General features: G+C 56.3%; 2 protein-coding genes across 4 annotated transcripts in view; both read left to right on the top strand.

Moving 5' to 3' along the window:
• The window catches only part of Acot7 (acyl-CoA thioesterase 7), an 88,364-nt gene extending 75,493 nt beyond the window's left edge, over nt 1–12,871 (top strand). For both annotated transcript variants that reach the window (XM_057784140.1, XM_057784139.1), the window contains exons 8-9: nt 2,040–2,224; nt 12,502–12,871. In XM_057784140.1, the coding sequence (XP_057640123.1) occupies nt 2,040–2,224; nt 12,502–12,600 (284 nt within the window). In that variant the 3' untranslated portion in view covers nt 12,601–12,871. The remainder of the gene's footprint in view (nt 1–2,039; nt 2,225–12,501) is intronic.
• Nucleotides 12,872–15,228: 2,357 nt separating this feature from the next.
• Gpr153 (G protein-coupled receptor 153) lies at nt 15,229–25,645 on the top strand. Of its 2 annotated transcripts, none has more exons than XM_057785215.1 (6): nt 15,229–15,455; nt 18,975–19,432; nt 19,717–20,146; nt 21,906–22,098; nt 22,504–22,688; nt 23,141–25,645. In XM_057785215.1, the coding sequence occupies exons 2-6, from the start codon at nt 19,077–19,079 to the stop codon at nt 23,801–23,803; spliced, it is 1,827 nt and encodes a 608-aa protein (XP_057641198.1). In that variant the 5' UTR covers nt 15,229–15,455; nt 18,975–19,076; the 3' UTR covers nt 23,804–25,645. The 2 variants fall into 2 exon arrangements, with proteins under 2 accessions (XP_057641198.1, XP_057641197.1); XM_057785214.1 differs by having other exon boundaries at nt 23,072–25,645.
• Nucleotides 25,646–25,766: the final 121 nt, after the last annotated feature.

The following is a 25,766-nucleotide window of genomic DNA, read 5'->3' as shown; positions in this document are numbered from 1 at the left end:
ACCACACAGTCCAGGCCTGTCCAGGGCCTCTGGATGCTCTGTGCCTCACGGTTACTGGGGCTGAGGATTTTCAACATGGGGTTTCAGTTTGATCCTGTTCTCTCAGTGACCCGGTCAGGTGCCAACTCCATAGTGGATTCCTGTGTCTCTGGGGTTCCCCCGAGGCGTATGTGTGACATGGTGATGTGGCTCTCTTGGGAGTGGAAATGCCTAGTCTTGGGGTGTTGCATGGCACCCCTGGCTCTCCAGACCCTTCCGTCTGTTGGTCCTCTGGCCCAGTACTCAGAACCAGTCACTACTTCTTTAGACTTGGAGACAAGAGCTGTGGACTTCCAACTCAGATGCTAAACCCTGAGCAGCCAGGGTTTCGCTGTGAGCCATGGTAGGAAATGTTTCCTGGTTGACAACAGGACACATTTCTGCTTATCCTCTGGAGCTCACAGTGTTTGGAGAGCCTAGAATTTACTTTTCGTAGCAGTATGTGCCATGTGCCCTTCACACAGTGGCCCCCATGAGCCTTGGACTTTGGGGAATCTTGCCGACTTCCTCTTTTCCATGTCTAGCATCACAGCCCAGCTCTCAGTGAGCATTTAGGAGAGAACAGAAGCATTGTGAGACATGTGGTGACTAGTCTAAGCTGCTAGACCCTGAGCGGGTGACAGTCTCAGGATGTGGCACAGGTGTGTCACCTGTCAGATGCTTGCGTGTGACTGAGCACTCCAGCTCTTACCGGGCCACCTGTTGCTGACCTCCTGGCTCCTTCCTTCCCTCCCAGAAATGGCCATGTCCTGCACTGAAGCTCCTTGTGTAAGTATGAAGTTGAATGTGGAATGGAGCTTTCTGATCTTCTGAACAGAAAGCCCTGCTACCTTCACTGTCTCTCTCTCTCTCTCTGGCTGTCTCGGTGTGTCCTGCAGGACCTGTCTTGAAACTAGGATGCTAGATACGTGTTGTAGGGCCCTACAGCCAGCACTGGTCCCTGCTGAGTAGTCCTGTGACCCACATGGCCTGGCCCAGGAGAAGACCGTGCTGGAGGAGGGAGGAGGATTCTGGTCACACATCAGTCAGAAATGGCAGCAGCCAAAGCCCTCATGGGCCAGCACACCTGTGTCCAAACCCGTCACGGATGGGAATGATGACCCTTAGCAAGCACTAGACTAGGAGCTGGGTCTACTGCCTTTCCTTTCACAGGTCCCTGAAGGGCAAGTTCCCTTGTGCTCATTTGTGAGAGCAGAACTGAGCTCCCTGAGACCAGGGTTGAGAGGGACAAGGCCTGGCAGTGGAGGGGTCTGTATGGAAGGGTGGGTGGTGGCAGGGGAGAGGCATCAAGCCCAGAAGCAGAAATCATGCTGACACACCATGTGCCGAGGTTGTAGTAGTATGTGTTGGCTTAGAGTTGAGGGGATCATGCGGGCATTTACAGAGACCCAGACTGTAGACTAAGGTCATGGCCACTTGACACCATGCTGGTGTTGAGAAGAGGTGAACCTGGGCACAATTCTGACATGACGTCAGAGGATGAAACTTCAGCAGACCTGACAGATAGTCACGTGACTCCACCCAAAACTTGATGCCATGACTTGTGTTAATCCAGCATAAAGATTGTAAGCCTCTCTGGTATTCTCTCTGGTACTCAACATCACTGGGGGGCAGTTGTGTGGCCCTAGAGGACAGGGAAGGTGGCAGGTGTGACCTTTACCGGAGGCAGGACTGAGCAAGCCCACCCACAGCCTGGCTGACAGCCTGCTCTTCCTGGCCCTGTGTCAGTGGGGCTGGACCCAGTGGCTGCCAGAACTGCTGGGGCAGCAGGGAACGTATGCTCAGGAGACAGACGACTCACATCAACTAATAATGGCACACACTAATAGTTCGTTGTCATAATGTCCTTGTAGTTGCTGCTGCCTGTGTTGCCTAACCCAGTCTCTTAACTGTTCTCAGTAACGTGGGTTTCCTGCTGACCTGCCCCTGCCTACCTGGTGCCCTCGTGGGTAGAGCCCAAGCTGGCATCCGCTAATGCAGTGGCCCCGTGTACTCTACAGGCTGCGTCATCACCATCTCTGGACGTATGACCTTCACGAGCAATAAGTCCATGGAGATTGAGGTCCTGGTGGACGCTGACCCTGTGGTGGACAACTCACAGAAGCGGTACCGGGCCGCCAGTGCCTTCTTCACCTACGTGTCCCTGAACCAGGAGGGCAAGCCACTGCCTGTACCTCAGCTTGTGGTGAGTATACCATCCTGTCCTAAACAGGGCAGGACCCAAGCCTGTGATCATGGACTGTGCCCAGGTTTAGTGAAGTCTCGAGAAGGGGTACCTTGTAAGATGCAGGCTATAAGATGGGCAGATGGGTCAGACATCTCTGAGCTCATCACCATGGCTGGCACAGTGCCTATGTCCTCTAGCTCATCAGGGGACCTGGGAGGACTGAGGGGTGTGCCCTCCCAATGTGACTTTTGTATCAGCTGATGAAAAGCTAGCTTCAGTTCTGTGCTACTAGGGGCTCATGCAGATGAAAAGGGTGGCCCACTGATCAACTGTGATCTTAGGCATGTGCCTTCTGTGTGCCTCAGTTTTTCAGATGGGCACAAGATGAGGCAGCTCCAGTTCTGGACGGGTGGTCTGCATCTTGACAGGGCTCCATCTGATAAGCCCGCCAAGTCTGGAAGTAGAGAAGGCTGGTGCTACTGTGGGTGTGGTCACAGCCTCCTGCATGAAGCCATGAGTTCCCCTTCCCGGCTATATGGTCAAGTGCATCCCGCAGTACCTTCTTTTGGTTCCCAGGACTGTGAAAGCCCAACACTGAGGCCAGGGTAGACTCTGGAAGGTGACGGTCATGTACCCCATGTGCCCTGTTTCTATTGAATCCAACCCCAGGGGTACAGTCAGGGGACCTGGCCTGTGGCCTTCACTGAGTCCATGGAAAGCTGCATCCTGGGCAGTGTAGGAGCTGCACGGACCTGAAGAGAGGAGGCACCAGGCCATGCAGGGCTGCAGAGGGTGGGAGAAAGACACTTAGCAGGTGGTGGGAATGGTGTCTGTGGGTCCAGGCTCTCTGCCTGCTACTCTGAACTTGTTGAAGATGCTCCTTGGTTCTTCTCTGAGGTGTGTTGCGGCCCACTGATGGGGGGTGAGAGCAGTGGGTGAGGGCAAAGGGAAAGATTCTAGAGACAGATTCCCTGAGCTTGGCTGTGCCTAGGAAGCAGCCACACAAGCACAAGTCCTAGGCCTCGGCACACACATGTGTACTGCACACAGCTACACGAGTGATTGTGCTGCCCCTCCTGCTCCTGCCGGTCCCCTACACACACATACCGTTGCCAACCATCTTCAAGCTCCTGTCTATTTTTAGCTCCCTCCCCAGGGCCCTGCTGACACGGAATGCAGCCTCTCCTTGTTTGCTTCTGAGGAGGTGTTTCCTGGTGTGGGGAGGGCTTCTCCGCCAGGGTCTCTGCAGCTGCTGCCATGTCCAGGCCGACTGTTAGCATAGCATATCCCACACCTTCAGCCGCCCATCCTCCCTGGGGCAGTGCCCTCTGACCTTGGGGTAGGAATGAGCTACAGGCTTCTGACTAGGACTGAGGATAGTAGCCAATGGGAAGGCATTGTAGGAGAGCTGCCTCCAATGGTTTAGGACCTGTGACTCTCTGGGGCCCCTAGGACCTATTCGGTGTGATTCCCCCCCCCCCCTTTTTGACTGAGGTAAAGGTAGTGTTTTGAGGAAGGTAAGAAGCATATAGAGTTGGTGTTAGACCGAGGATACCTCTGGCCCTTTGTGTGGACGGTACTTGCCACAGTTAGGATGCCACATCCTAGACACCCCCCCTCCAAAAAAAAGATACACTCTGTAAGCCAGAGAATGCCCAGCCTGGGTCTGAGGAGGTAGGGGGCACACAAAACAGATTTTATTTGTATGTTCTCAGAAAATCTGGATCCGACTCCAGAGCCGACTGCTCATCACAGAATGCCCCAGGCCATGCCGTTGTCTCCCGTGCCTGCTAGTGTGCACCTAACGAATGCACTCGGGCAGGCAGGATCAGACCCTGCCTTCGTCAGCAGCCCTCAGCTCATGAGAACATGTGTTGTAGGTTAAAGTGGGGGCAGTGAAGAAATGGGGTCATGGCCAACTTTCTCCTTCCAAACCGAAGCTTGCTCATTGCCAGAGGACCTCAATTAAGGGCCAGTAAAATGTGAGCTTTTGTATCTTCTCAGCTGTAGCGTGCCTCACCTGGGGCAGTGAGCCAGGTTTGCCAAAGACTTCCCATGAGCTGACTTCCCACCACTGGACAGAATACCCGAGGAAAACAGTTGCTCCTTTTGGCTTCTGTTTTTTAGAGGCTTATGGTTTCAGATGGTGCAGTCCATGGTGCCTTGGCTCCGTCACTGCAGGCCCCAGGAAGGGGAGCATTGTGCACAGGGGAGAGCATGATAGAGCAGACCTCTATCTTAGGCAGCTAGAGAGCGAGCAAGGGAGAACTACACAAGGACTCTGCAAAGGGCATACCCTGTGCCCGTGTCCTCTGAGTATCCTTTCTTTTGTGTGTGTGTTTTATTGTTTTTGTTTTCGTTTGTTTTTTCAAGACAGCATTTCTCTGTAGCTTTGGAGCCTGTCCTGTAACTCGCTCTGTAGACCAGGCTGGCCTCGAACTCACAGAGATCTGCCTGCCTCTGTCTCCCAAGTGCTGGGATTAAAAACATGTGCCCCCACTGCCCGGCAAACCTACATTTCAAAGATGCCACAGCTAGAAACCTCGTGTTCGCTGTGTGACGGTCTTCAGAGCTGTCCTCAGCAGGGATGCTGCCTGCTTAGAAGGAGGTGACCACTGAGGGAGGCACTCATGGTGCCACAGCCATTCCTCGCCTCTCGGAAAGGTGAACATAGAGGGGTCTGAGGAGCATGAGGGGCAGGCAGTTGGGGTCCTTGGTGCTGGTCATGATCATGGAGTCTTCACCAAGCTCCCCACACTCTTCGTGTGTGGCATGTCTGGAGTGAGGAGACGGCAGATGGCATTCTCGTCCTGAGAGGAAGACCTTGAGGCAGGGTAGAACAGGGACTCTCCAGACTTCGCAGTTGTCAGGCCAGAGGAGGACGGAGCTCACTGCTTCCAGACCGCGTTGTACCTCCTTGGAATCAGACCTGCTGGTTTGGCCTTGGGAGTGTTGGCCTCAGTTCAGGTTCTGGGACAGGTGTCCGCAATGGGGCTTCAGCCAGAGCCTGCAATGTGACCAAGAACCTGTTAGCTCTCACACACCTGCTCCGCCTCGCCTGCCGCACACAGGGAACTTTGTGTCGGCCCCAGGTGATTTCAGAGCCACCTTGGCATTTGGTACACAGTGCCACACCTATCCCGGGTGGCCACACCACCACCTGGCACTGGCCTGAGTGTTTAATCCCGGGCCTCTGATTTCCCACAGAGGCTGAAACCCAGTTTCTCTCCAACCTCTCTCTCCTGGGCTCAGCACAGACCCCAGGATATTCCAGAATGCACCCACTTCCTGCCCTTCGGACTCATTCTGCTGCTTTACCTCCAACCTCAGTGGACACATTGCACAGTGGGTACAGAGTCACCCAGTCTACTTCAGCTAGCCAGGAGGTGTGACATGTGACCAAGGGACTGTCAGCCTTCTGCCCCAGCCTTGGTAGCTGAAATACTGCCTTTGGAACTGTCTGCAGTATGGTGTCAAAGCTGTATCTTGGTGATGTGCTGTGGGGTTGTGGGTAGAAGGAGACCTTGGCTGCTGACTGCCCCTTCCATCTTAGGGCCTTGGTACCTGACTGGAGTCATTAGCAGCCATACTGCTGCTCTTTGAGGTCCCTCTGTATGGTTCAATAACAACTCACTTGAAAACCCATCGAGCCATTATGCTAAGGAGGAGACAGGACAAGAGTTTCTATGGCAGTCAGCTCCCTTCCCTGCAGTCCCCAAGTCTGATCCCAGTCCCATAGCACAGATGGGCCAGGGCAGAGGGAGGCTGCAGCTCCTGGCCCAGCACTGCAGAAGGGACACACATCCTGCTTCCCTGGGGTAGGGGACAGGGGCTCATGGACATCTCAGCCCACAGGCTTCTGCAGGTTCTGAGGGGCCATGTTTAAGCTGGAGAACTCTGGGTCCACACACAGGACCATCGAACACTTCTGTGGTTGGGACACTGCCATCTTGTCCCTTGGCTAGCCGAGGCTGTGCATCTGTTCCTTCACTTATCTATAGAGTGGTTCTCAGTGGCCTTGGGCAGAGGCAGGAAGCACAGCAGTTTGGGGCATCTTTTCCAGGAAGGCATGGGAACGGCCCAGCCTCAGGAGCGAGGCAGGCCCCCACCATGCCAGCTCTCGGGAATGAGTCACAGATGAGGACGTCCAGGATGTTCTCTGTCCAGTATCTCTCTGCCTCTGGGTTTGCAAGATGACGCTACTGATGAAAAAAAATGTCAGGACCTTAAAGCTGACTGTTGGGAACATAGAGGGACCTGTGATCCCTGTAGTCCCTAGAGCCATGATGAGTATCATACAGGCATTTGGCTCAGCTAAGAGGACATACCATCCTCCACAGGCCTGCCTCTGTCTCCATCCCAGCCTCTTCATCCCTTTGCCCTTCAAGCTTAGGTGTCTCTTGAGGACCCCTCAGGTCCAGGCTACCATACACAGTGTGTGCTGACCTGTGCCTAGCTGTCTGCTGAGCTGCCCCTGTTCTTCCCCTGTAGGTCTACCAAGGGGGTCCACTCAGGCCATTCCAATAGAGTACGCTGGAACAGGGACTTGTCACCTCCAGTCATGATGTACAAGAGCCACTGACGACAAAGCAGTGTGGCACATGGATGCCACCGTGTGATGGGATGAGCCTTGCCAGCTCACTGGCCAGAAGGCAGGGGAAGGAGTGGGTCACAGCCCACTCACTCTAAGAAAGGAAGTGTTAAGGGCAGGAGACAAGGTGAAGCCTGGGCCACTAAGACAGGTTTTATGGTGGCAGCTCTGGCCCCTTGTATATCCTGGGGCAGGTTACCCCCACCCCGGTCTTCAGCCTACAACACACTGTTAGTACAGCATATCAGAGTGCTGTGGCCATTCAGGTTCAGAGAGAAGTTCTGGGAGCCTGTGGGGGGGGGAGGATATGGGGAGGCCCTCCCCACTGTCTGCAAGTGTGCACAATGTAGAATCAACAAAGCTCACCACCGTCAGCAGGAGAGCTGCGGTCCTGGGCAGTTTACCGGCCACACCCAGTCACTTCTGTGTTGTCAGTGCTGGCCCTACCAAGCCTGCTGCAGTTGATTGGCGGTGCTGTCAGTGTTTGTTACAAAGCCATCAGTCTTGAATCTGAACATGAAGGCCACACACACCTGTGTAGATTAAGACTTCCTACCGGGTGGTAGTGGCACGCGCCTTTAATCCCGCATTTGGGGAGGCAGAGGCACGCAGATCTCTGAGTTTGAGGCCAGACTGATCTACAAAGTAATTTCCAGGACAGCCAGGGCTGTTACACAGAGAAACCCTGTCTCAAAGCAAGCAAACAAAAACCCCCAAAACAAGCAAAAAGATTTCCTTGCTTTGATCAGTTATTCATCCTGCCGGTCCAGGTCCAGTTTCTTGCCTCCACCAGGATGAGAAGGACCACTGAGCAGAGTCTGAGATGAGAGAACCCAGCTCTGGCGGGGCTGTCGAGCCAATGAACCTTCTCATCTTTGCTGTTGTGGAGACAACTAACATGGGGGCTGTGAACATAGCTGAGAGACTAGCACGCCTGTGCCATGGGAGAGGCCTCCGGGCTGACTCCTCCCTTCCGCACAACTGATCCCCTGCTCCCAGCCTCCTGGAGGTCTTTATGCATGCGATTTCTCAGCTCTATGGGAACAGTGGATTCCGTGTGAGCCCATCCCCACAGATAAGAGATGCCCTGTAAGGGCACTGATAACTCTCCATGGGGAGACTTCTGCAGGGGACGGCAGTGTGCATTCTGCCTTCCACGGGCCTGGCCTGGCCTTGCTGTGTTCGGGTTCTCAGGCAGAGCTGGACTGTGTTACTCTCTCCATCTTCTCACTGGGGAGACAGTGAGTCCTGTGTTGAGTCTCTGTCCAGCCTGATGGCTTCCACACATCGCGATCCCCCAGCCACACCGATCAGATGTTTCCATTGATTCTGTGAGTGTCTGGTACCCCTCTTGCCTCCCAGAGGATCATGAGAGTGAGTGCACTGTGTGGCTTCCTAATTAAGGTTTGTGTCCCTCAGGCTAACAGGAAGGTGTTTTGTCACCTCTGGAAGCCTCCTTTGACCAGACACTTGCTAATTACAAAAAGGACAAGCTATTGATTATGTGGAGGGCAGGAGTCAGCCACTCATCCTCAGTGCTCTGTTCTAAATGTGTTCTTGAGCATAGAGAATGCAGAATGGAAACACTTGGTTTGCAGCATGAGGCTCTGAAAGCCACAGGCTTCCCTTTGGTGGAAGCAGGCCCAGGAGATGGCACTTGGCAGGATGTGTGGAGGAGGGAGGAAAAGATGCAGATTGAGGCCTGGAGCTGCCAGGCAGGGGGAAGGGCTTGGTACTCAGTGCCAGGCAGAGCCCTGAGCATCCAGAAGGCAGTGTACTTTTAACCTATGGCTGTGCGACATCACCCTTGGCTTGCAGTTCTCTGAGTGGGCAAGCTGCCCTCAAGGCCCAGCGACCTAGATGACCCCCAGGCCATCTGGCCCTCCTCCTGGGCCACTGCCTTGAGTTAGCAATGGTTGCCTCCTTGAACACGCTCCAGCCCTAGGAGTACATGTGGCCTCAGGAGGCAGGATGACTCCACAGATGCCGTGCCTGTGACCACATGTGAGGGACACCTATGCTAGGTTCCATAGGCCATACTTCAACTGCCCCTCAGAGTTCTTATTTCAGGTGAGGGAGCCTAGCAATAGTGCATGGGAGATTTCCCAACCAGATCCATGGACCCAGACCGCACCCTGTGTCACCTCTCCATCCTTCCCACTAGACAGGTCCTTCCATTCCAACAATTCCCTTTGTCTTGCCTTTTGCCTTTGGCATGGCATGGGGAACCTGCTCGGGGCTGCAGGTGGATACTCTAGCAGCCAGGAGCTGCATGGCCCAGTGCTCGCTAGCTCCTTTTCTCTGATGCCAGTCTTGGGTCTCCATGGAAGAACTTTTACCTTCCTCCCACCTCCCTAACTCCATGAGAAACGGCACAGCCAGCACCGTATGTTTATTTACTTTGCCCATGGAGGGGGTCAGGCTACAGGAAGTGGCAGCTGTGTCGTGGTGAGGGCTGTGCACAGGGAGCCATCTGTCTCCTGTCAGCTCCAGACCCAACAGGGCACGGCAGTTCTGTTAGTCACTGGGTAGGAAGCCCACCAGCCCCTCGGTGCTAGGGGCCTTGTTTTCATGTAAGGCAGGCAGCAGACTCTGCTGTCTCCTCAGGCTGGCCATGAAAGGTCCTTGGCTTTTGCCCTGCCCTGCCCTGTCCTGCCCTGCTAGGCCCTCCAGGGGAAGGAGGCTTTGTTGTCTTGGGATGGCAGTGAGGCAGAATTGGACTCCTTGGCCTGCTTGGATTCCCATCTCTGGGCACAGAATACTGAGTGCAAGCCACAGTCCCTAGAGAGAAGAGCATGAGGCCGTCAGTTGGCACCTTCCTCACAGGCTCCTGCAAAGCCTTGGCCATGCCCTCCTGGCCGCCCTCCCACACATCCATCACCAGGCAGCATTCATCTTGGCTGAAGGCGAATCCTGGTGACGAGGTTACTGCAGATATCGAACATGAGAGAACACCAGAGCCGCCTCAAGGCCCAGTGCCAGATCCCACTTTGCCCTCCGCCCTGAGCTGACTGTTAGAATTTCCCTCCTTGGGTCCTACCCTCACGTCCTAGTGAGACAAGCATCCTGTGCCTTTGGCACATGCTGAAGCCACTAAGGCCTGTTGGCTGCTGAGGCTGTGACAGAGAATGACTCGGGCAGTCTCTGTCACAGCTGGACGTGGACACCTTGTCTATCTCTGACCCTGCATGGATGGCACCCAATATGATGTCTGTATACTGTTTTAGTTGGCAGTGATTCCCAAATGAACCCCCCCTCCCCATCCCTCCCAAAGTTCATTGTCTGGAAGGAAGTTTCCTCACATCCTTGATGGGTGTAAGCGTCTGGATGTGAAAGTAAAGGTCTGACTTTCCCTGTGTGTTAGCAAGTGTAAGTGTAATGGCCCCAGGTCTGACGCTCTCCGTATGTTGTGATGTCATGTTGCTCACTCTCTGGGATCTGGAGGGCCTGGTATTCAGTACCGTGATAAACCTGGGCTCTGCTCCCATGCATGATTGATCCACTTACTGATCACTGTAGCCCATCGTATTGGCTATGGCTATGGGTGTTCTGAGTTACTTTCCACCTCTGGACTCTAGGAGCCTGGCTCAAAGACATCACTACCTAAGTGAGGAACCTCTGCCTTTATGGGCACCAGAGTCTTCTTGTAGTTAAAAGGGGAGGAGCCAGTTCAACTGGGAGGAACTTAAGATCTCGGAGATCAGCTCCTTTCTCACGGGGACAGATGATCAGAGAGCCCCAAAGTCACAAGTTCCCAGCCTGCTAGAGCCCACAGGGAGAGGTAACTCAGAACACTCATAGCCATAGCCAAAAAGCATAGATCAGGCAGCTCATAGCCAACAATACCGTGCCCCCAGGCTCTGGAGGCCAAAAGAAAAGAGCATGTGAGCAGGTGAATGAGCAGAAAGTGCAGTTTTCTTAGCGCTGGACAAACCAGTGTGGGGAAGCCTCAGTTTAGCTAAGTTAATAAGCAAATGATTTTACTTTGAGATTCCAGTGTTGGTGTACATCACTTCCCGTGAGAGATCACTTAGCGTGTAGGTGCTTATGCCATGGGCCCTGGCTGTCAGAAAAGCAGTACCTAGCTCGGGAGTTGCTCTGCACTTTTTATTTGGCACCCTATGTCTTCTGGGAGGAGCATTTTCCTGTGTAGGGTAACCCTAACTAAACTTCTGTATGACGTGGCATTGGTGGCGTACGCCTTTAATCCCAGCATCCGGAAGGCAGAGGCAGGTGAATCTCTCTGAATTCGAGGCCAGCCTGGACTATAGAAGGAGTTCCGGGACAGCCAGGGCTACATTCCGTGTGTGCAAACAATAACCGGACCCCTGTGGAGAGCATGTCCCTGTCTTTAAATACCTCGTGTCCCATTGACGCCCAGCTGGTACAGCCTGGAAAGTTTACACCTGGTGACATTTAGAGGAAAGCTGGAGGAAGGGAATATTTGGTGACTTGACATTAAGTCCTCTGGCTGGTGGTTCTCCTTTGCCAATATACCGAAGGTCTATAAAGCACATAAGCCTAAAAATAGCCGCCAGGACTTGGTGTCATCCCGGATGAAGGGCACCTGCCCCATTTCCTTGGCTTTCGGATACCCTCATAATGTCACAGTGAAATGCCATCCCAGCGGAATTAGCACAGCTCATTAAGCCCAGCTCCTTGGCCAGGGTGGTGTCAGATGGAACTTTAGGCAAGACAGATGGGACCTCAAAAGTGACCACCCAATTGCTGCTGCCATGACATCTGCCCAGGGGTTCATAGTGAAACCAGACTGCTCCTAAAGTGAAGTCCCAGTAGGCCAGTAGACACCAGGAAAACACAGCCTGCAGCTAAATCCCTCTGGTCGGGTGGTCCTGCCGCTGATGCTTTGCCCTTCTGCTTAAGTTGCTCAGCCCAAGGTGCCACTGCCTGAGGATCTCACAGTCCAGGGCAGGTTGGTAGGAACCCCTCCCCCCCTGGTGATACTGTTGCTCTTAATGTAAGGCAGAGGCCTTTCTAAGGCCACAGCCCACATGGTGCCCCTGCCTTCCCTTTGTGACAAAGGCTGAGCAGTTGTTCCCTGGAGTGGACAATTCTACTCTCCTTCATGACACAGAATTTCTAACCCGGCTGTTCCTGGGATTGGGAACTCCATGTGCTATGGAAGGTGTGCAGGATACTAGTGCCTGCCACCTTGAAGCCCCTTGGCGGAGGTCCTTAGCACCCTCCAGGGACAGTGCAGACACCCTCAGCTCTCTGACCTCTAATGTGCCCCTCCGGGGACAGTGCAGACACCACCCCCCCCCCAGCTCTCTGGTGTCTAATGTGCCCTCTGGGGACAATGCAGACACCCCCTCCCCAGCTCTCTGGTGTCTAATGTGCCCTCTGGGGACAATGCAGACACCCCCCCCCAGCTCTCTGGTGTCTAATGTGCCCTCTGGGGACAATGCAGACACCCCCCCCCCCAGCTCTCTGGTGTCTAATGTGCCCTCTGGGGACAATGCAGACACCACCCCTCCCCAGCTCTCTGGTGTCTAACGTGCCCTCTGGGGACAATGCAGACACCCCCTCCCCAGCTCTCTGGTGTCTAATGTGCCCTCCGGGGACAGTGCAGACACCACCCCCCCCCCAGCTCTCTGGTGTCTAACGTGCCCTCTGGGGACAATGCAGACACCCCCCCCCCAGCTCTCTGGTGTCTAACGTGCCCTCTTTTGTTATGCCACAGCCTGAGACCGAGGACGAGAAGAAGCGCTTTGAAGAAGGCAAAGGCCGCTATCTGCAGATGAAGGCGAAGCGACAGGGCCACACGGAGCCGCAGCCCTAGGAGTCTTCCTCCTGCCCTGGGGTCAGCACACTGTGGCAACAGCCCTGTGTGCAGTCACTTAGAAACAGCCCCCATGGCCAAACCCCAATTTCCATTGAGAGCTAGTGTTGTGTGGTGTTGTGTGGCAGTGTTACCTGTGCACCAAAGCTTTATTTATATCCCTCCAGTAACTGCTCCCCAGTGTTGTCCCCAAGGCCACCACGGACACCAGAGCACACTGAATGATCTGTGAAGAAACCAGCACCACTAATAAAGCTGCTGTCTGGCTGGACCCATGATGTCTAGGTGGTCATTTGTCTGAGGTCGGGGGTCTGTTTTCTCACTGGGGGTCAGCCTCCTGTGTGTGACCTCAGCCCTCCATTCCTGGGAGCTCACTGCCTTCCTCCCAGGCCCCACCCCTCCCAGCACCAGCTCTGGAATCTCAGAGGTGCACATGGGGCCTTGTATTGTAGTGGGAACCCTGGGACCCCACTGCCCCTATGCTGCCTGAGTCTTGTGTGCGTCCCCTCGGCAAGGGCTCTTGTCCGTCTCTGTGCTTAAGGGCCTAAGCAGACGATGGGTGGGGAGAATCTGCACTGCCTGGTCCGATCCCCTGGAAAGAAGGTCCAGATGCCACATCTGCTGGGAGACTCCCAGCCACTCAGGCGGGGGCTACTTGGAGAGGCTTGTGTGGATGAGGGTCTGGGAGGCAGTGTGTCAGTGGAGTCAGGGAGTGGCTGTGTAACTGCAGGCAGCGGTGTGTGTGTGTGTGTGTGTGGTGGGGCACATGTGCATGTCTGTTTTACTATATGCATATGTGCTGTGAGGTTCTGTGCACATCCATCTGTGGTGCTGTATGTAGCAGTTGATGTGTGCTATGGAACTGTTTTTGTCACCAGGATATGTGTGTGTGCTTGTGACCCAGCTGTCTTAGGTGTGTAGGGTACACAAATAGCCATCAAGGCCTCTCCAGGGGCCAGGACTCCACCCCCTGCCCACCATACAGCCAGAGGTGGCGCCTGGGTTTATCCCTGAAGCCCAAACATCTGTCCCACCGCACGGGGAAGGCAAAGTGTCCTGCCAACAGCTGCAGCCTATCATACAGCTCCCTGAGGCCCCTGGAGGAAGAACCCGGCTCCAGATGTGCAGAAACACCAGCCAAGAGCTTCAGCTTCGGAATCTGTCTCGGCCTGGGTCCCAGAAGACGGGGTTACTTCCTGCCTGGAAGTAGGGGAGAGGACCAGCTCTCCCACATACAGCCACATCAGCTCTGCCTGTCCCGCAGATCCCTAGGCAACCTTCAGGTCTCCAGCCTATGCCACAAGGACAGCCTTGATGCAGTGATGAGGCCACTCTCGGGCCAGCAGAAAGCACACTAGCAAGATCTGTGAACCCAGACCCACCATGGCATCCTAAGCAGGACCTAGGCCTTGGGCTCCCTGAGGCATGTCCTTCATAGACCCAGCAATAAAATGCTACACTTGATTACAACCGCCCTCTGCTGGCAATCTATTTATAACCAGGGTCGCCTGCACAGGAGTCCTGACCACTCCCAGAAACCCTGGGGAGTGTTGGGGACACACCTAGAGCCTTCCCAGGCCCTGCATATTACATGAACCCTCTATTAAAAAAATGTCGACTTCTGAGGAGTGACCCTAAGGCCCACCTGGCACCCAGGGACAGAAGTAAGCTCCTGAGTGAGGGTAGCTTGCAGGACACCAGGCATCTATTGGATTGCAACTAAGGTGTGTCTGGTCCTTGGTACCCATCTTCCTGTGGGCACAGGTCTCCGGCCCAGGAAGGCAAAAGGATGGTCCTGTCCCACACAACCCTGAGTGGCCCAGAAGATTTTGTGCCAATTGTGTCACCTGGATGGGGGTCAGGATGTCAGCTCTGCTCTGACTGGAGAGGTCTGAAGAGTTCCCATGGAGAACAGGACACTTCCCTCACACAGGAGCTGGGCAGTGTAGGGGTGACAAGCTTCACCAGAAGTGTTGACAAGGTGGGTTCCCGGAGGGGAGGAAGAGCCAGGAGTCAGGCTTCAGATCCTGGCTTCTGCTAATCAGCTTGGTTGGCCCAAGCGTCAGAGGGGACAAGGCTGAGTCCACCAGTGAGGGTCAGTCACCCTGCAGCCCCGAGGTTCCCGCACTGTTCCCAGCAGCGCCCAAGGCACAGGTATTAAGTTGGAACCTTTGGTTGGCCCTATCCTGCCTCCTTCTACTCTGATTCCTAGAAGTCACTAGTCCTCAGGCGCACGAATCCTGTCCCTCATTGTCAAGGATGCAACATGACATGGCTTCCTTCCCTGACTTCCCATATCCCCTGTCCTGTGTTCTCTCCACCTCCAAACTCCCCTTTCTCTGGCCTGCGAGGCCCGCCCTTCAACTCCAGGCGGTTTAGGGGCAGCCGCGCAAGTGACCCAGTCCCTAAAGGCCCCAACGTGGGCGGGTCCCGTCGTGCGCTCTAAGGGACTTCAGTGAGGCTGCTGGGGCTACGTGGCTGCGGGAGTGGGGGGCCAGCGCGACGCGGCCGGGAAGGCGGGGCGCGGCCAGGGGGCGGCGCGGAGGCCCCGGCAGAGGCATGCGCCGTGGACCGCCCCCCCGCCCCCGGCCGCTTGAGCTCAGCCAGCGGAGCGGCGGGAGCCGAGCGCGGTCGCGGCGGAGGCGGTGCCCAGGGAGGGAGGGCGGCGGGGCCGAGCGCAGCGCAGCGCTCTGGCCATCGGCAGCCGCCGCCAGGATGCCCCGACCCTCGGGCTGCTCCTCCGCCAGCCACCCCAGCAGCCCCTGGCGGCGGGGTCTCAGTGCCAGGGCGCGGGAACCGCAGCCGGAGCCGGAGGCGGGAGCAGCGAGCTAGAGCCTCGGGCGCCCGAATGCTGGGTGAGCGCCGCCGCCCCGGCCCAGGGGCACCGAAGGGGAAATCCGGACGGGAGGACGGGACAAGAAGGCTCTGCGAGCACCTGGTGGGACGCGGGGTTCGTCGGAGTGGCCGTGGACAGTCTTTAGGGCCAGATCGCCCCACCACCACCAACTTGGGGACCTTCAGGGTAACTTCTCCGAGCCAGCCTCTCCCTCGGCTCCCCGCCTCCAGGGCAGGCAGCGCAGTCCTTGGCTGCTGGCAGCAGGCAGGCGTGGCTACTTTATGGGTCCCAGGCCCCTATGCCCAACGCAAACTGAGGGTGCGGGTTTGAGACACAGTCCCACCCCTAAGCTGGCTCCCCAGGCCGTCGCTTGGACGCGCCCTCGGGGCTGGAAACTGGAAGATCTATAAGAGCCAGGCCGGCAGGGATGCGCCTTTTAGGGGCGGGTAAAAATACCAACCAAACCCCGGGAGACCGAAACCTATAAGTGGGGTGTCAAGAGGGGTGCACTGCGCTCTGTGCCCTGGGCCGCCGTCCATCTGGGCCTTTGGAGACCTTTAGGCAGACCAGAGGCCAGCCAGGAGGCGATATCACCAAGCGTAGGCTTTTCGGAGACCGGTGGGCACAGCCCGAACCCGGGGAATCCTTTCAAGTTCTGGGTTCTCTTTGTTGCGCAATACAGCCCCGGGGCTGAGCGGCCTCATTGGCCCGGGGTCGTGACGTCACGGCCTGGCCCTGCCCGCAGACCCTGCGGAGGGAGGAGGCTTCAAGGCCTGTGAGGGTCTCTTGGATGGTCTCACCTGCTTTGTGGCCTGCCTTGGGGGAGGGCGATTTGAGGGGGTTCCCGGTACGGAGGTGGGAAGCATCCTCCTGGAAATGTTGGAGACGCTTGGAATCCATTGCAGAAGGAGCTTTGCTGGCTAGAGTCGCCAAATCGCGGTGGGGCCCAGTGGGGTCTGGCCCCCAGTGACTGCTGCTGTGGGCATCAACCGCGTGTCCCCACTGGCTCTTCATTTAAGAGGATCTAATATCCGTCCCCCTCCCCAACTCTACAGAACATCCCTCCCCTCCCAGAATACAGCCTCCAGGATTCCTGGGGTCAAATATGGCCTGCCCTGGCCCATTGCTCTCAGCTGCCCTCAGCTTGGTTAGGAGCTATTCTGCAGGGACCAGCAGCTCAGACAGCCCTTGCTTCTAGGAGCAGTGAAGTACCTTGTTGGGGACTTTTTAGAAGGACTTGGAGACCATGACGTTGGTGTTTGATGCACGCAGTTTGAATCCTGGCTCGGGTTCATAAAGATGTTGGCGGGTGATCTATCTCTCTGCCTTCATCGAAATGCCTTTCTGCCATGAGGATGGCAGCAGTACCACCCATTAAAGACGCCGGAGAAATGTGCCTCCCTCACCACCGGTACCCAGGTCTCTGTCCTCTAGACCACTGAATTGAAGCCCGGGTGAGGACCTCGGTTTGGCTCTCCTCCATGCTTGCCTTTGGCCTAGGGAAGTGTTTACTGACGGCTCACTGTGCCTCTGGCTCCGATCTAAGTACTTTGCCTGGCAGAGTGCACCAGCTCTCTTCAAGAAAGGCACTGTCACGTCTCATTGGTGGGTTAGAAAACGGAGGTGCAGGGGTGGTATCAAGTAACAAGCAGGGAGCGGGGGCTGGACTCCAGCTTCCTGAGGCCAGTCCACAAAGCTCTTCCTCTCTCACCTTTGTGGAGACCAGTCTGCAGCTGAGAAGGTTGGCTAGACCCAGATGCTGGTGGAGGTTTCAGTCGGATAGGGCTACTCTACACCCTAGTGTCTGCAAGCATCGACCTAATCTTTGGCAGAAGTTGCCCTGCCTGCAGCAGGCAGCAGTAGACCCTTCCTCCGGGACAGAGTCTGGGCAGGCCTGGGGCAGTCACACAAAAGCAAACGAAGAGACTACAGCAGGTTTAAAGAACTGTGCAGACAAGGGCTGGGTGTGGCGCACGCCTTTAATCCCACACTGGGGAGGCAGAGGCAGGCGGATCTCTGGACGTTTAAGGCCAGCCTGGTCTACAGAGCGAGCCCCAGTACAGCCAAGGCTACATTGAGTGATCTTGTCTCAAAATTATTATTTTTTTTTTAAAGAAAAGAAATTGTAGACAAGACCTGCAGAGAATGTCTGCTCTGTTGGCCAGGACAATTTGGTTTTCCCTGCCTGAGAGCTGGGAAGCGTGACTGCAATTGTCCCTCCGTCCCCAGCTGGAGGCACCATGTGAGGCTGAGGGTGTGCTGGGTCCTGAGTAGTGCAGCTAATAGGGCTGCAGGGAGCCTTCACTTAGCATGGAGACCCTCTGCATGCTGCTTGCTCCAGAATGCAGTGCTCCACACGGGGAGCACAGGTTGGACGAGGGAGGGGCGGGAGGACCTGCCAATCAGCCTTCTAGTAGTGTGTGACACCTCCCCTACATGCTTACCTCCTGCCCGGGATCATATGTCCCTCACTCCCAGCTGAAGACTCCAGGACAACACTAGTCCATAGCTTCCTCTGGGAGTGGGACCCGCTCCCAGCACACTGCTGTCTCCTACAGCCCCCGCTGGGTGTGGGACCCGGCTCCCAGAACTCTGCTGTCCCCTACATTACCCACCAGGAGTGGGACCCGGCTCCCAGAACTCTGCTGTCCCCTACATTACCCACCAGGAGTGGGACCCGGCTCCCGGCACACTGCTGTCTCCTACAGCCCCCCGCTGGGTGGTACCTGGGCCCTAGGCTTTTGAGATAATGCTGTCTGCTGTCTGTTCCCTAAGCTTCCCCATGGAACCAGCATAGTGCTCCTCAGGATGGGGCCCTGGCCCCCTGACCCCACAGCCTGTGATGCAGATCTGGTCATAGTCTCTGGCTGTGCCAGGGTCTGTGCAGAGGCTCACTATGAGAGATGGTCTACCCACTCTCAGGGTGGGTGTGAGAGTGGTTGCCAGCTCATGTCTACCTCACAGGTTACCTGGGGGATCAGAGAAGGCAAAGGGAGGTATGGGGGGCTGGGTAAATGGTCAAAGTGCCTGGGATGTCTGTGTAGGGATGGTGAGAGGGCTCTCTGTGAGACATTACACAGCAGTTTCAGGCTCTCCAGGGCTGCATAGTGAGACATTGTCCCTTAAAACCCCAGACTGAGGATGGAGAGATGGCTCAGCGATGAAGAACACTTGTGCTTCCGGAGGACCTGGGTTCAGTTCCCAGCACCCTCATCCAGTGGCTTATACCCACCCGTAACTCCAGTTGCAGGGGTTCTGATGCCCTCTTCTGGACTCTGAAGGCACTGCATGCGTATAGTACAAACACTGAACGTACATTACATAAATCTTATAAAGAAAACTCAGTGAAAGTGAGGGAATGTGTACTTACTTGGCACCCCTGTATACTGCCCCTTGGGCCTCCTGCCCAATAACTTATGAGTTTCTTCTGGGACAGCAGCCTGGTGTAAGCCAGGGCCACACAGGACTCTTCGCCTCTCCTTTGGAGCTCTGTGCTGTTGTCTGATATCTCACTGAGTGTCCATTGCTCCCTTCCCAGCTGCTTGTGGCCACTGGCATCACCAAGCCCCGACGTGTGAGGGCTGCTGCATCGTGAAGAGGAGGAGGATGCCTCAGCCACTCGCCAGCTCCCGTCTGCACCATGAGTGATGAGCGGCGGCTGCCTGGCAGTGCGGTCGGCTGGCTGGCGTGTGGAGGCCTGTCGCTGCTAGCCAACGCCTGGGGCATCCTCAGTGTGGGTGCCAAGCAGAGGAAGTGGAAGCCTCTGGAGTTCCTGCTGTGCACACTGGCAGCCACCCACATGCTCAACGTGGCGGTGCCCATTGCCACCTACGCCGTCGTGCAGCTGCGGAGGCAGCGTCCCGACTACGAGTGGAACGAGGGCCTCTGTAAGGTGTTCGTGTCCACCTTCTACACCCTCACGCTAGCCACCTGCTTCTCCGTCACCTCCATCGCCTACCACCGCATGTGGATGGTTCGCTGGCCAGTCAACTACCGGTGAGCACCGACGTCTGGGTGTGCTGTGCCAGGATGGGTGAGAAGGTCCAGGACTGCAGGGGGGGCATGCAGGTAGGGGTGCTCATGACTGAACAGGGGTGTCACGGCACACAAACGCCTGACGAGAGGGACAGGTGCACAAATGGCTGTCCAGTGAGGAACCAAGGTCCTGCAGTGCTGGCTGGGTAGAGACTGTACTGTCAGTGGGGAAGGTTTGTCAGGGCCCTCTGTGGTCCCTTGGTGAGTAATGCCAGGTTTCTCTGTCCTGCCCTGTCCCATGCCAGGCTGAGCAATGCCAAGAAGCAGGCGGTGCACACAGTCATGGGCATCTGGATGGTGTCTTTTATCCTTTCGGCCCTTCCTGCCGTTGGCTGGCACGACACCAGTGAGCGCTTCTACACCCATGGCTGCCGCTTCATCGTGGCTGAGATCGGCCTTGGCTTCGGCGTCTGCTTCTTGCTACTGGTGGGTGGTAGCGTGGCCATGGGCGTGGTCTGCACAGCCATTGCCCTCTTCCAGACACTGACCACGCAGGTGGGGCACCGGGCGGACCACCGTGCCTTCACTGTGCCCACCATCGTGGTGGAGGATACACAGGGCAAGCGTCGCTCCTCCATTGACGGCTCGGAGCCTGCCAAGACCTCGCTGCAGATTACGGGCCTGGTGGTCACCATCGTGGTCATCTATGACTGCCTCATGGGCTTCCCTGTGCTGGTGGGTGAGGCTGTTGGGTAGGGAGCTTCTAGGACAGCCTAGGGACTGCATCAGGTGGCTGAAACCTCAGGCTTGACTTCTGAGCTGTGAATTATCACTCCCATTTTACAGATTTTGAAGGCAGAGTTGAGAGAGGTTGAGAACCTGCCTAAAGTCAGGGTAGATGTGATGAGATTTGAGCCCTTGTCAGCTGACTAGGTAGGGTCTTTTTGTCACACCGCAGAGGTACTTTCTCCCCTCCCCCAAGGCCCTTAGAAGCAATGCAACTGCCTTCCCCTGCCCAGGTCCCAGGATGTGGCCGGTAGGTAGGGGAAGTTGAATTGGCATAGGGCAGGCCCCTAACACCTTCTCTGAAGTTGCACTTCCTTGTAAGTCTGGAGAAGGTAAATGAAAGGCTCCCTAGAGGAAGGCCTTGCTAGCCATGGTGCAGCGGGACTGCCTGCAGTCCGTGGAACAGCTTGGACTAGGCTGGCTCAAGATTGAAGTTTACACTCAGTAAACAGCTCCTGTCTTACTCCTGCCTCAAAAGGTCTGGGAGAGAAAGAGCCAGACCAGAGCCAGCCTGCCCACATAGCCTTGAGTTGCTGCTGGACACAGTCCCAGAGAAGACCCAGATCCAGGGCAGCTTCAGAATCGAGGGCCTCTTGGGCTGCATCCCTGGCTCTCTCTGACACTCTGCCCCCAGCAGGCCAATCCCCCTCCCCCTCTAGGGTCCTCACCTACAGTGGGGCCTTTATGTCAATGGTAAGAGCTAAGAAACTGCCCTGAGCAGCACAAAGCCCTGTAAAGACGGGAGGGGCCACCCCAGCATGTTCTCGGAGCTGGGAAGTGGGTGCCATCGATGGAGCCCCTCTGCTTGTCACAAGCCTTATCAACAGTTCTTACGTCAGGGCTGGAGAGATGGTTCGGTAGTTAAGAACACAGCTGTTCCTGCAGAGGACCTGGGTTTTGTTTCCTCCCAGTATCCACATGGTGATTCACAGCTACCCATAGGCACGCTCGTGGTGTACATACATGCAGGCAAAACACACATACATAAATGCTTTAAAGAGTGAATGTAGCCAAGCACTGGTGGTGCAGGCCTTTAATCCCAGCACTAGGGAGGCAGAGGTAGGCGGATCTCTGTGAGTTCCAGGCCAGCCTGGTCTACAACGTGAGTTCCAGGACAGACTCCAAGGCTACAGAGAAACCCTGTCTCAGAGAAAGGAAGAAAAAAAAGCCCATTTCACAGATGAGGAAATGGAGCCCCTGAGAAATCCAGCGGCTTTCCAAGGATTACACAGATCACAGAACAGACACGCTGTGCCCATTTTTGCTTTGTTGCAGCATTGTTAAAACACTTCCCAAACTGAGGAGGGGACCCTGGGAAGAGCCCTTTGGCTGCTGGGGTTCCTCTGGAGTCTGAGCTTGGAGGGGCAGAGCTAAGGAGGCATTGACCCAGGAAGATACGGCAGGGACAGAAACAGGCTTGAGGCCTGTTTTTCCTGGCCTGTTCCTTTGCAAGCAGGTGGCAGTAACTCACGTCACATCATCCCATGGGCACCATGAGGCTGCTGCCCAGCACACTGAGGAGTGACATGCACAGTTGAGCTATACTCAGGGTGGGCACGGGACCCTGCCTGTTTCCTGCAGCTACCACCTAGTCCTCCTTTTCCTCTGGGCAGTGGGTTATGGGTTCCGCCATACCGGTGGTGCGGCTGTGACTAGGAGGGATGTTGTAGGGAGGGCTCTGTAGGTCAGGCTAGCCCTGTGCCCACAGGTGGTGAGTTTCAGTAGCCTGCGGGCTGATGCCTCAGCGCCCTGGATGGTACTGTGTGTCCTGTGGTGCTCAGTGGCCCAGGCCTTGCTGCTCCCTGTTTTCCTCTGGACCTGTGACCGTTACCGGGCAGACCTCAAGGCAGTCTGGGAGAAGTGCATGGCCCTGATGTCCAATGATGAGGACTCTGACAATGGTAAGGACGGCCTCGGGATGGCCTCTGGGGTGGGCCGTGCTTGGGTGAGATCACTGGATGTCAGATGAAATAGTCATTTGGTATATCCCCACCGCATGGCACTTAGGTGACCATGTTCACCACCACCAGATATTCCTGTAGTGATAGTCTGTGTGCCAGGAGCTGTCAGGCTGTGGGGGTGTTTAGTCCCATAGAGTTCCCACCCCAAATCTCAGAGGAGCAAAGAAGCGCAATATGGCAGCCTCCAGCCTTCAGCCTCACAGCTAAAGTGTTCTGTAGCTGGGATTTGAACTCTGAACCTTGCCTGCCCTTTCTGCAAACAAGTCCCTTCCTTATGGGGATCCCTAAAAACCTTCCTGTTGCTCCCACGGTGTCATGGTGCCATGCTTCCGTCCTGTCCTGCAGAGACCAGCTTAGATGGCAGCATCTCCCCCGACCTAGTATTGGAGCGCTCCCTTGACTACAGCTACGGGGGTGACTTCGTGGCTTTGGACAGGATGGCCAAGTATGAGCTCTCTGCCTTGGAGGGAGGCTTACCCCAGCTGTACCCTCTGCGGCCCCTGCAGGAGGATCGGATGCAGTATTTGCAGGTAAGGTTGAGGCAGAACAGAGGGGCCTCAAAAGTCTCTCTCTCTCTCTCTCTCTCTCTCTCTCTCTCTCTCTCTCTCCCTCTCTGTCTCACTTGCTCGCTCTTGCTCTCGTTCTCTCTCCCTCTCTCGCTTGCATGCACGCAGATATCAGTGGCAGTGTATGGCTGTCAGCCTTTGGTTTTTACCTCGAGGTCACCTGTGCGGGTGGGCCCATCCCTGTGCCCTGGAAGAGGGATCCATTGGTGTCTGTGAACCTTCCCATGAGACTTTCCAACTGACCCAAGCTCAGTCAACACCGAGTTTCAGAGAGGTTGTCACATGCCCCAAATCTCAAAGCACCGATCCAGGGGGTCCTAGTCCCTGACCCACACACTGCTCTGCAGGGCGCGGGGAGGCATCAGTGCGGGTTTCCAGGAGGGCTGCCCCGTTTCAGCCCGGCCGGGTGCTCGCAGGTCCCACCCACACGGCGGTTCTCCCACGATGACGCCGACGTATGGGCCGCTGTCCCGCTGCCCACTTTCCTGCCGCGCTGGAGCTCCGGCGAGGACCTAGCAGCCCTGGCACACCTAATGCTGCCCGCGGGGCCCGACCGGCGGCGCGGGAGCTTGCTGGCTTTCGCTGAGGACGCACCCGCATTCCGCCCGCGCCGTCGTTCGGCCGAGAGCCTGCTGTCTCTGCAGCCCTCGTCCGTGGATGGCGGCCCGCGTCGCACCCACGACTCGCCTCCGGGCAGTCCGCGTCGCCGCCCCGGGCCCGGCGCCCGCTCCGCCTCGGTCTCGCTGCTGCCCGATGCCTTAGCGCTGACCGCCTTCGAGCGCGAGCCCCAGGCCCTGCGTCGTCTACCCGCCCCAGCGCGGCCCTTCCCGGCCGCCTCCTACTGCACAGAGCCTTGTGAGGTCCCGACGCCTCCTGGCGGCCGTGCTCAACGCAGCCATGGACGCAGGGCCACGCGCGCGCATGCGGGGCCCCTGCAGACCGGCCTGAGCGCGTCGTGGGGCGAGCCCGGAGGCTTACACGTGGTGGGCGGCGGCAGCACCAGCAGCTTTCTGAGCTCGCCTTCCGAGTCCTCGGGCTATGTCACGCTGCACTCGGACTCACTGGGCTCTGCGTCCTAGGGCCCTCACGGGCCTCTCCAGAGACGCCATACAGATGGGAGAGGCGCTGCACCAAAGATGCCACCGCATGTGTTAGGAGCGCGGACAAGTGCCACCCACCCTAGGGGTGATTGGATGGTTGTCTCTGCGCCCCTCTTGTGGTTCCTTCCTTCTGATATCGCCTGGAGGAATGATGGCCGCCCTTGATAGCTGCATAGGACATAGACCTGCTGCTGAGCACAGCACCTCCCAGGAATGGACAGACTGTGCCTTTGAAGTGAGTGGCATCTGCACACTTGGTACACCTCCCCCAGCCCTCTGAGGCTAGACTGGGTATATAGGGGACCCTGAGATCCGACCACCATGAGAAAGGACAAAGTCTCTTCTCGGAGAAGCTTAAGCCAGAAGCTACAGGACAACATTCATCTTTACTGGCCCTGCATCTGCCTCCCCTCAAGGGTATGGCCCGTAGAGCCTCTGTGAGCACAGGGGTCTTCAGAACCCAAACAAGTTCTACTGAGCAGGTTTCCCCGTGACCTGCCTCAGTTTCCCTTCTCTGATGAGTGGATGACCATGATACATCTCTCAGGGCTGTTTGAAGAATAATCCTGGTCTATGTGCCCTCGTACTTGAATGGACCAAATGCGAGAGGTAGTCTAGGGCCTTTGTGAGGGTTAGCCTTCAGCAAGTGACTCCCCCCCCCCCCCGATCTGAGGCCTCCCCGTCTCAATGACCCTTGCCCTCTTTGAAACTCACCTTAGCTAAAGCACAACACCATGGGTATAACAGCCACCTTGGCCCCCATTAGTGTCCCCGTGCTCAAGACTCCACCGTATTGCCTGTCTCCCACTATGCTGGTCACTCCCACTATGCCGGTCACTCCCACTATGCTGGCCACTCCCACTATGCTGGCCACTCCCACTATGCTGGCCACTTCTGTATCCTGCCGCCAAGGCTGTGGGAACCTGGTGCAGAGAGCTGAAGCAATGGAAGTGGGCTTCCCTGTCTTGGTGCCCATCTCCAGCTTTGCCTCCCACCCACGCAGGCAAAGGCCCCACAAAGGGTGTCCTCTACCCCTCCTCAGCCACAAAGAAGGGCTTTGCTCTCCTGGGTAGACCTCCCTCAGGGCTGTGCCAGGGACATAGGTCTTCCCAGGAAATACCCAGGCTGTGAGCTGGGAATGGGGTAGCGTGCCGTGTCAGGTCTGGAGATGGTCTTAAGGCCAGCACAGAGCAGCCTGTGCCCCCTTTTTCACTGCCCAATGGCCAGGCCCATCTCCTTTCCCTCTCCAGGCGGAGTTCCAACTCCAGCTGGGGATGGGGGTGGGTGACTGCCCTATCCTAGGCCTCAGAGGTCCCTGTAGTCCCTGGGTATGGGGTCAGCGAAAGATAAGCCACCCCAAATGAGCAGAGCAGGGGACTGCAGTCTGTCCATCTCTGGACGTGGGAGAAGCTTCCTCTGGCCCATTTGCTGCTGTGCCTTTAGGGACTCATGTCATGTGGGTGGGGGCAGAGGCCACCAGCTAGCCGCTGTCTGCCTCACCGGCCTCAAATCGTCAATTTATCACCTTCAGTTTTCACTCTGTTTTGTATTCAATGGCAATACTTGTAACGGGGACGTGGTCCCCCAAGTCTCTTCTACTTTTTACAAAACTTTAAGGGCAAACCCCAAGCAGAATACCCTAGGCTCTAGGGCTCTTTCCCGGTCCTTGTTCAGCCTCCCTGTTTGCTGACGCCTGTAAGGACCTCGGCCACGGGTTACCAGTAAGAACGCTAACTGTATACCACTGTCCAGCCCTGAGTCAGGGATTCGTTTGTAGATTTTTGAAAAACAGCTTTTCTCTTCTGTACAGGACCCAATAAAAAAAATGTCCTCATGGTTTGCACACAGCCTTCTGAGGCTGGTTCACGGAAACCTGTCTTTGCAGCCCAAACTAGCTACTCCCCTGCCGTCTAGACTGGTGTACCATTCCCTTGGACTTGCC

This window comes from Chionomys nivalis, chromosome 11 (genome assembly GCF_950005125.1).
Source record: "Chionomys nivalis chromosome 11, mChiNiv1.1, whole genome shotgun sequence".
Classification (NCBI taxonomy): Eukaryota; Metazoa; Chordata; class Mammalia; order Rodentia; family Cricetidae; genus Chionomys; species Chionomys nivalis.
This window is presented reverse-complemented; position numbering and strand designations above follow the sequence as displayed.

What these genes read in the sequence shown, in the direction of transcription:
- Gpr153 (XM_057785214.1), top strand. Translation starts at nt 19,077, where the DNA reads ATGAGTGATGAGCGGCGGCTGCCTGGCAGTGCGGTCGGCTGGCTGGCG. An exon ending in CGCTGGCCAGTCAACTACCG is followed by an intron (nt 19,433 to 19,716) that starts GTGAGCACCGAC and finishes GTCCCATGCCAG; the next exon opens with GCTGAGCAATGCCAAGAAGC. An exon ending in TGATGAGGACTCTGACAATG is followed by an intron (nt 22,099 to 22,503) that starts GTAAGGACGGCC and finishes CCTGTCCTGCAG; the next exon opens with AGACCAGCTTAGATGGCAGC.